The following is a 10894-nucleotide window of genomic DNA, read 5'->3' on the forward strand; positions in this document are numbered from 1 at the left end:
AGGGGTGGGGGGCTCCAGCTCTAACAAGGAGATTTTTATAACCATATTTCCCTCTCTCATTACATAGAAGATCGTAATCAAACTTAATAATATAACTATCACTTAGGACTTCCCCAGCCTATGTGCTTCAATCGTCGAGTTCAGTCTTTGGTCAAGTCAGACTGCCTCGTCCTACGTTTGCCACTTACGTTCCACACGTTCGGCTAAGCGTAGCACTGGAGCACCCTTGTGTTTGCGCTGCATGTTTCCCTAGACGAAATGAAGACAAAAACAAGGAACAAGATTCGCCCCGGCAAACGCTCGACACAAAGATGTGTAGCTCTTATTGCCCCACATTGATGGAGCGAGCTAGGGCCACCGCGGACTACATAGATACCCCATATGAGGGTTTTCTCCACCTCATTGACGCCAGAAGGCAACCAGCGGCGAGGGAACAACATCGGCGGAGTCTCTTAGGAGAAAGACCTAGTTGCCCTATTTCTCTACAGGTGGTAGCCACTGGGTAACAGTCCCTAGTTGCCCTGTTCATTCTAAACACAATTGTATACCGGTAGACACACTTGTAATGCAAGTAAAGTACTCCCTCCATTCACAAATATATATTGTTTTGTATATTCCCATATGAACGAAACACGCACTGAAATGAGTGAACAAACCCACTAAAACGTGTTTATATTCATCCGATTAAAAAAACTACTCTCTACGGTCCATATTATTTGTCACTGATTTAGTACAAAGTTAGTACAAAATTATACTAGACCAGCAACAAGTAATATTGATAGGAAGGAGTAGTACATCTTATATTTGTGAATGGAGGGAGTAAATATTTATATCTTTTGTCAATTGTATTCCTTTCCTGTTTTTCAACGTAAAGAACCTTGCGAGGCTGCAGGTACCGGTCGAATTATTCGAAAAAGAATTACGAGGCCGGCCGGATGCCCTGATCACATCCGGTCGATCTAAGCCGAATGCTTCCGAGCGCTACGTCCAACAAGTACTGTCGAACCTCTGCCGTCTCATCAACTACACTACACGAGATCAACCTCGGCTTCCGACCCCATACGATTTTTTGTTTTGCTTGTTCGCGTTTGAATTGGTATGCTGTTGCACTTCTGCTATCACATCAACTTTACACGAGCTCATGTCATGTCACAAAGAAAAAAAAAAACTAGACGCGTTGGGAGCCCCCGATAGTTGGACGTACCAAATGGAACAAATGCATCCATCGAGGCAAGCAGGTGTCATAGTGATGCCGAAGCAAAAGGCACAGGTCCTGACAAGCGTCGTTGCCGGCAGTATAAAAAAGTCTCAACCAACACGGCCGGCGGTCACTAGATGCTGTTTTATTTATTTACTTCCAATTTATGTTTGCCGCGACACCACTTCCATTTTCATGTGTGCACTACCAGACATTTGCACGGGTCTAGTAAAGGCTTTGATCAAATGTTCCACTAATACTTTGGACACGAGAGACGTCGGATAATATGCATTCCTTTAGATAAGCTATATATAGAGGTTTGACCAGTCAGTACTACCTGCCAATGCTTTGCACAAAAACTGAAGAGAATTTTTTCCAAAAAAAAAAATGTAAACATTGGTCAGGCAAAAGGACGAGGATTTTTTACAGCACGCGAGTCACGGGTGTGGGCTTTTTATTTTCGCTTCCGATTTTTCAAGTTATATATCTTCTAATGAAAATTCCAAGTTAAGTTATAGTTTTTTCTAAGTTAAGTTATAGTATTTGCATATTCATGTTTCTCGTAACCAACACTTTCAAATAAGACCAGTTTTGAATATATTTTGATATCTTTTAGAAATATAAGTTAAGTTTCAATGTTGAAACTTAGTTCAAGCGACCGATAATAGTCAAGTATTTTATGTGTACGACCAACGGAAAAAATTGCTTAAAATTATATCTATGAAACTTGAAAGTTTCAGATGCAAAATCCCTAACTTTCGACGCTGAAAATTAAAACTTTATGTGCCCTCGTGCAAGATTCAACTACTTCACGAATCATGAGGCAATCAAGCGGCCGGATAGGGCTTGATAGGTGCGTGCCCCTTGAATATCCGTCAAGCAAAATGGGATCCTAAGGTTGTTGTACTACAATGTTATAGATCATTCAAGGGGGCGCAGTCTGGACTATGTTGCCTTGAGTGGTGCACTCTGGCACGGAAAAGGGTGCACCGAGGCAGGAAACTAGTGCACGCAGTAGATGCCATTGTTGGGAGTGCTTGCGGGACTGGAATGGATGAATTTTGAATCGTACATAAATGTAAGGAGTATGCTTCCAGGAGTGAGGATACGGCGGAATTGAGGAGGCGACGGAGCAGGAACAGCAGCAAACAGGCAAAGGATGGCGTGTAGTTGCGTTGTGGTGTGCGTGGCGGTGGCCACGAAAGAATGGGTTATACCGTTGGACTCGATCGAGCGCCAGATTGGATGAAAGGGTCAAATGAGTCTTCTCTTCATTGTTGGTGACACGGTCAAGTGATAAAACTTGCATAGGAAGAAATGGGCCAAAGAAGACGGCAACAAGAGCTAATGTTGCGTTGTGATTTCCGTGCAATTTCTCCGCACGGTTTGGTGGCACAACCACGATTTAACAAAGTTGTGGCAGCCTGCACATTTAGAAGTTGTATAGTGGAACACCCATAATTTCTCTACTTTATTTATTCAGAACTGGATGTGATCTCTCCCTATATATGCTTACCTTGTTTCAGGCACCACCAAGGAACCATACAAGCTATAGGCACCATCCAAGTATCAATGGATAACAATACTGTGAGCGGAAGTAGGATTAATCCGGCCGCTGGTGACGACGACGAGGGGACATGGTTACATGCGTGGGGGCTCATCACCAGCTTCGCGGTCTCCATGACCCTGAAAGCAGCAATCGAGCTGGGCATCTTTGACGCGCTCAGCAACACCGGCAGCCTCGCGATTACGGCAGATGAGTTAGCCGCGCGGCTCCCAACCATGGACAAGGCCGGCGGGTCGGCTCCGGTGGACCGCATCATGCGGCTGCTTGCCTCCTTCGACGTCGTCAAGTGCGTGACGGAGGCAGGTCCAAGCGGCGAGGCGATCCGGCAGTACAAGCCCTTGCCGGTGTGTCGGTGGCTCAGCAGCAACCACGGTGGCCCGTCGCTGGCGCCCTACGCTATGTTCACTACGGACCAGGACTTCTTGATGGCCTGGTAAGCTATGATACGAATGAGTGCTATTGCAATTGCCGTTTGGAACAGTTTTAACAGCGTTCCTCTTACCTCCTCTTTGAACAAGAGAGACAAGAGTAGTATAATATATATCGGAATCATTGATCTAATTAATTAGGGTCTGATTAACTCATTTTTTACCTCGTATGTAAAAAGAGGAGGTAGAGAGACCATGTTAAAATTTGCTTACGGTTTATAGAATCTAACATCGCCGTGCATTTCGAAGGCAGCAGCTGGGGGCGGCAGTAGGAGGCGGACAAACGGCGTTCAAGAGGACGCATGGGGTTCCTATGGGCGAGCACTTGGGGAGAAACCCTCGGGTACTCGGGGTGGTCGACAAGGCCATGGTGCAGATCTCAGTGATGGTGACCAGCAAGTTGTTGGAGCGCTTCCATGGGTTCGACGATGTGGCCGTGCTCGTCGATGTTGGTGGCGGCACCGGTTCTACCCTGGAGATGATCACCTCCAGGTACAAGCATATCAGGGGCATCAACTTCGATCTGCCTCATGTCATATCCCTCTCGCCGTCTATTCTCGGTACGTCGCCTCCTTCTTATGAATTTGACTTGGTCTCGTGACCTTGTGAATAGGTTACTGTGTGCTTTCTCTATAAACTTTTACACACGGCTCATTTACTCTTTCTCTCTTAGCACACTCTCCTAACCATTGCATGCTCTCTCTCTCTCTCATGACCCGCGGGCAGTGCTAGTGACTATGGTCGCAACTCGGATACAGGAGGAGGCTAGGGCCTCCTTATAAGGGAGAGTGCCTTACTCTCCTCAAGCCGGTATTTTGTGATATAGTGGGCTCTCTGCTTGTAGTAGAGTGTCCGAGGCGCACCGGAAACGCCCGAACGTATGTCGATAGACCGGGAGCTGGGCCTGAGCTGCTGACAAGTGGTTTCAGAGCCGTTCCTAGCCCCATGCCAGTCTTTTGGGGTGTAGTGGATTCTCTGCTAGTAGTTGATTGTCTGATGCGCACCAAAAATGTCCGAACATATGCCGATGGACTGGGAGCTGAGTCTGGGCTGCTAACAAGTTGTATTACAGCTGGCCCCCACGATACTCGGGCAGCGCCATTAACTTTAGTCCCACCTCAGATACGAGAGCAGGCTAGGACCTCCTTGTAAGGGAGAGTGTCACGCCTTCGATGCACACCGAAAATGTTTGAACCTATGCCAATGGAACAGGAGCTGGTCCCGGGCTGCCAACACGCTCTCACTATCTCTCACTCTCCTATTTTCCTCTGCTTGAGCTTTATGTGCCAGTTCTAGGAAGCATTTTTGCATCCATCAATCTCCGTCTCTGTTTGTGTGTGCATATTTCTTGTTTCAGTTTCAACCATACTCTTTCTTTCTGTTTCTCTCTCCTAACCAGATGGATTCCCCTAAAAGGGCAGGAGTAGAGAGATGACTGAACAGACAAACACCGCTTTGTTCACAGGTCCACAAAGTGCACCGGAAGACAAAACCAAAAATGTCTGTCTCCATGTGCATATCACCTACCCTGGGTTATAAAAATTCCAGACTCTTCCCGAGTTCACCTAAGCTTTATTTGGTGGGGAACGCAGGATACGGAGATAAAACATAATAATTAGTTGAATATAGTACGCATGGAGACTCCATGCAAAGTTCACACCTAGGGATGAAAATGGAGCAAATGAAAACAATAACACATACCGCAGATCTTCTCAAAATTGGAGGAGATTGTGTCCAGAAAAGAATTAGTGAATATAGTACAATGAAGAATACTATATATTATGCAAAACATCTCGTAAATCATATATAACATCCTCCATGTGACTATAAGCCAGGCACGGGTGTTTAGGCATTCAATTTGACTAGCGAAATATGTGTAAATTGCTAGAATTACTAGTTTCGCACTTTCATTCGTCGATGAATCTAAAAACATATATTTTACAACATACTAAAACACATGTATTGTCACTCAAATTGAAGACCTAAAACCTCATGCCCAACTTATGTTCCCATCCCGAACGAGTGTCAATGTAGTGCATTATCCTATATCGTATTATCAAATTGCATCAATTAATCATTGAACATTCTACCACTTCATTGTAATATTCTCAAGGAATTAGACTTGTTATGATTATTCCAGGCCTATCTGACTGTTTGGGTTGCCTCCCGGCCTGGAGTCTCCGTTCCAGGCATCATCATCCAAGTCGGCCTACCAAATAAAATGCCTGAGAAATTGGGAATGCATATCTTAATTGGAGGGGTTGTAATTTTGGTTGTTAGCGTATACACAAATGGCTTATTCTTCTCCCAGACATATGCACCATCATTAGCGTCCTGTAAACTCAACAATTTAATTTGAAGTACTAAAGCCTATAGATCAAGTGATCAACAGACATGTGTGTACTTGCTGTGCGCACGTACCCACGGAACTTTCAACTCAGTAGGAATAGCATCAGTTTCCTCAGTTCAATGGATTAATTTCTACTAGGAAAAGCATCGATGCCAATCTTTTTGTCACCGGTTCATAAAGGATCAGATAAAAAAATGTTGTTATCCAGCAAATTTAGCACCCATCACTCGACTCTTTTGTCTTTCCTTGTTTTTGTATTGCAACTGTATTCTCTTTTTTTGCATGGATATTATGACTGTACATTTAGATCATATTTATATCATTTTCTATTGTTGAGTTCTTTCATCTATGCTTTCCTGTGAGATAATTGAGAACTTAGCTAGTAATATCAATCCAATGCAGGTGTCGAACATATAGCTGGAAATATGTTTGATAATGTTCCCACTGGAGATGTGATTTTCTTAAAGGTATATATATATATATATACATACGAACTACTGTATCTAGTTCCCTTCTCTGTCATTCTGTATTCCATATGGTGTAAAGTATAATATTACTCAAAACCTTGTAGATACGTGATGCACCCTCATTATCTCAAATAGAAAATATTTTTCAACCAAAATATAGAAACGATGTATATAGAATATTTCTTCAAAATAATTGTCTACTTCTGACGAACAATGCGTTCGACTTGTAGTTCTATAAACACATTGGTAAACTAATAAAAGTATTTATCTAGGGCCCAAGCAATCAAGGTGGCTGCCCTTGTGCAGAAGTAATTTAACCCCGGGTTTTCTCTTAGTAAGATTTCCTCCGTGGTACGATGTCGGACAGTGCCAGACAACCCCTCAATAGTTCTGCCGGACAACCACACTCTCATATCAAAACCCTCAATACCATGGAAATTGGACGCTGATCATATAGCAAAATTCAACACCATCCAATTCAACAATGCAACACTGCAACAAAGCAAAATGAACCACAACTCAATAATTCAAACATGCCAAAATTAAATTCAACGTCCATCTACAATAGTGAATCTACAATGTTTTCTTTGTGACAAACAAACAACATTCCGTTGTGCTAAATAAATCCCCTAAATATTTGAGAATGTAGAGCAGACTTAAACCTACACTTCGAGCAAAGTAGGTTTAATATTACATAACATATTCTAGATACTGAATATTTCTTGAATGTACATACAGACGGTACTCCATATGTTTGATGACAATGACTGCATAAAGATTCTAAAAAATTGCCGTCAAGCTTTGTCAGACAAGGGGCGGCTGATCGCTGTTGAGTTTGTCTTGCCGGCTACTCCAGAGTTGACAAGGGCAGCACAAAATCTCTACATTCTCGATGTGATGATGTTAAATAACTCTGAGGGAGGGAAGGAAAGAACTGCACAAGAGTTTCTGAAGCTGGTTAGGGAATCAGGTTTCAGCGGCACCTTCCAGTCAACTTACATTTTTGGAAACTTTTGGGCTCTCGAATTTACCAAATAGTAACCATGACATTTTATGTCCATGCTAGCTACTATTGATAATGTGTGTGAGATTGGCTTGTATAATTTTTTGTATTATTTATTCCAATAATGATGGACTTTTTAGTCAAAACAATGCATTTATCATTATTTGTACCATTTAATATAATGATGTTGTTGGAATAATTATTTGTACCACTTATATTTTAATAACAATGTTAAAAACTTGTTATCAAGGTATTCCAGTTGTATTTTTGTATTGCCAATATGTTACCGTGAAGAGGTACATAAAAGCACAGAGTAGTTGTTGTTCACAATGTCTCACTTTGGCCCAGTAGTTTTTTCTTTGTTGCATAATAATAGCACAATTGGTCATACAGTAAAACTTTTTCAATAGATCAACACAGTTAGTAATTTATTGTTTTTCAATAAAGGTTGGATTTTGTAAGCTCAAGATGAACCATCGAGTGGGTACAAACACAATGAGCACACATCCAGCCTCTACATAATTAGGATGCACATAGTCAACACTAACACAAGCATGCAAAAAAACACCAGTAAATAGCAAGGTCATATTAGACTCAAGTTTTTTTTATTATCAAAGAATTTCAACAAAATATATGAAATTCTAAAAAAATGCAAAACTTTCATATTCTTTATGTGTTAATGAAAGAGATCATGCCCATTTTTTGGTTTTAATTCTAAACTTTTCTTTTAAATAGTAGCATACACGCCTAGTTTTCATTTAGTTCTTTTTTCCTCTTAAAGTTTTTAACAAAAAATACTTTATGAAAATAATTTGTATAATTTGAAAGTAATATTATTTTGAACATAACTAGAATTTATTAAAGCTTTTTAGTTGATTCTTTTTGCTATTGAAAAATATTATAGTTTTGTTTTAGTTGATCATAGCAGGTGTACTAAGTTTGAGCTCATTTGGGCATGTTTAGCACTGTAAAGTTGCTCAAACTAGAAAATGGACATCCATTTTTCATGCATTTAATGATTTTTAAAGCTAAATTACCCTGAAATTGAAAAGCACTATAAATGAACTCTGACAAGGTTGAAACATGGCATGGTATCATAATTTCACCCACATAGCATGTGCTAAAAAGTTGAGATGGTTACGGCAAAAACTGGATGCACTTCGTATACAAACTGGACAATCTATTTCAAAGTATCAGGGTTTCAAACGAAAACTTATCTTTTACAAAGGGATCTCCTTTTTAAACTTACTTTAACTCCAGAGTTTTTGTGTGTTCAATATGCACCATTCAAAGCCACATCATCAATTTTCAACCCTTTTATGACTTCATTGCTATTTTTCATGCATTTAATGATTTTTTGGAGCTAAATGACCCTAAAATTGAAAAGCACTACAAATGAACTCTGAAAAGGTTGAAACTTGGCATGGTATCATAATTTCATCCACATGGCATGTGCTAAAAAGTTGAGAGTGTTACAGCAAAAACTGGATGTACTTCGTGTATAAACTGGACAAACTCTTTTAAAGTATCAGGGTTTCGGACGAAAACACATTTATTACAAAGGGATTTCATTTTTTGACATATAATTGCAGTGATATTCTAGATCAAAGACATCATCGGAATAGTTGTGGAGCATTACTATGGCTTTCAACCCAAAATCAAAGGTGCAAAATCTTCACTAGAGAGAAAGTCTTCACTTTTTCTTCGCGTGTGTCCCTTTCTTATTCTGCCGTAATCATGGATAATCTTCATCATTTAACATGATGCTTGGGTCAGTCTTCACTATGAAGGTAGGAATTTCATGAAACTTTACATAATCTTCCGATATGTCTGTCTTGTCCTCCACTCCCACGATGTTTCTTTTCCCTAAAAGAACTATGTCGCGCTTGGCTCATCATATGATGTATTCGCTTCGTTATCTTTTCTTTTTCTTGGTTTGGTAGACATGTCCTTCCTATGGAAAAATTGCGCCACATCATTGGCTAGCACGAATGCTTCGTCTGTCTACCCAAGATTGTTGAGATCCACTGTTGTCATTCCGTACTGCGGGTCTACCTGTACCCCACCTCCTGTCAGATTGACCCATTTGCATCGAAACAAGGGGACCTTAAAATTACTTCCATAGTCAAGTTCCCATATCTCCTCTGTGTAACCATAATATGTGTCCTTTGCCCTATTGGTGTTTGCTACATGAAAGCGGACACCACTATTTTGGTTGGTGCTCTTTTTATCTTGGTCGATCGTGTAAAATGTATTATCATTTATCTCGTACCCTTGGAAAGTCAATACAGTCGAATATGGTGTTTTGGCCAACAAGTACAACTCATCTCCAATAGTGTTGTTACCCATGAGATATGTTTGCAACCAACCGCCAGAAGTCCCCATGTGCTCACGTGTAATCCAGTCGTCAGACTGCTCCGGGTGTTTGTAGCGTAGAATATTCTTGTGTTCATTGATATACGGGGCCACCAAGTTAGAATTCTGTAGAACTGTGTAGTGTGCTTGCGCCCAAGAATGCCCGTCCCTACATATTATTGAATCCGCTCATAGCATGCCTTTTCCACTCAGTCTACCCTCATGCCACGATTGAGGAACACCAATCGGCTTCAGGTCAGGAATAAAGTCAACACAAAGTGCAATGACCTCCTCTGTTTCATGGGCCTTGGAGATGCTTCCTTCTGGCCTAGCACGGTTACAAACATATTTCTTTAAGACACCCATGAACCTCTCAAATGGGAACATATTGTGTAGACATACAGGACCCAGAATGGAAATCTTATTGACTAGGTGAACTAGGACGTGCGTCATAATATTGAAGAAGGATGGTGGGAACTTGAAACTGACAAGTTATTAGACCAAATCATTATGTAATCTTGGTAGGATTTCTAGATCGATTACCTTCTGAGAAATTGCACTCAGGAATACACATAGCTTCACAATGGCCAATCGAACATTTTCTCGTAGAAGCCCCCTGAATGCAACCGAAAGCAGTTGCGTCATAATCCCGTGGCGGTCATGAGACTTTAGGTTCTGCAATTTTTTCTATGGCATATTTATTATTCCCTTTATATTGGATGAGAAGCCGGGTGAGACCTAGATACTGAGCACGCAGTAAAAAATACTTTCTTCTCTGCTTTGGTAAGAGCGTAGCTGATAGGACCTTGATACTGCTTTGGATGCATGCCGTCTTTTTTGTTCACACGTTGTTTGTCATCTCATCCCTCCGGTGTATATTTTGTCTTACCATACATGCCAAAGAAGCCTAGCAGGTTCACGCAAGGATTCTTCGTCACGTGTGCTACTTCTCCAACATATCTATAATTTTTTTATTTTTCCATGCTGTTATATTATCATTGTTGGATGTTTTACAATCATTTTATAGTCAATTTATATCATTTTTGGTACAAACCTATTGACATAGTGCCTAGTGCCAGTTGTTGTTTTCTGCATGTTTTTTTACATCACAGGAAATCAATACACTAGTAGAAAACAGGGCTTTGGTTAGGGCCTGGCCAGCCCATTAGTCCCGGTTCCGTCACGAATCGGGACCCATGGGGGGCATACGTCCCAGTTCATGGGCCCAGGGGCACGGCCGGGCCTCGGGGGGCATTTGTCCCAGTTCGTGTGGACCCATTTGTTCTGGTTCTAGGCACGAACCGGGACCAATGGTCCTCGCTCCTAGCCCACAGCCATTGGTCCTGGTTCGTCCGATAACCGGGATAGAAGGGGGGCCCTTAGTCCCGGTTCCAGCCATGAACCGGGACCAATGAGGTGGCTATATATACCCCATCGCCACGGCAGAGCACTCCACAGTGCTCTGTTTTTTCTGGCTGGCGAGGGGAGAGCTTTGTGGTGCTCTAGCTCACCTCCTATGCACATGA

The 10894-nt window shown here is 41.6% G+C and overlaps 1 protein-coding gene across 1 annotated transcript; it reads left to right on the forward strand.

Moving 5' to 3' along the window:
• Positions 1–2770: 2770 nt before the first annotated feature.
• On the forward strand, positions 2771–7048 carry LOC125531107 (probable inactive methyltransferase Os04g0175900). The gene is made up of 4 exons (XM_048695515.1): positions 2771–3198; positions 3443–3753; positions 5946–6010; positions 6749–7048. Exons 1-4 carry the CDS (start codon positions 2771–2773, stop codon positions 7046–7048), a joined length of 1104 nt encoding a protein of 367 aa, XP_048551472.1.
• The last annotated feature ends 3846 nt before the right edge of the window (positions 7049–10894 follow it).

This window comes from Triticum urartu, unplaced genomic scaffold (assembly GCF_003073215.2).
Source record: "Triticum urartu cultivar G1812 unplaced genomic scaffold, Tu2.1 TuUngrouped_contig_6807, whole genome shotgun sequence".
NCBI lineage: Eukaryota > Viridiplantae > Streptophyta > Magnoliopsida > Poales > Poaceae > Triticum > Triticum urartu.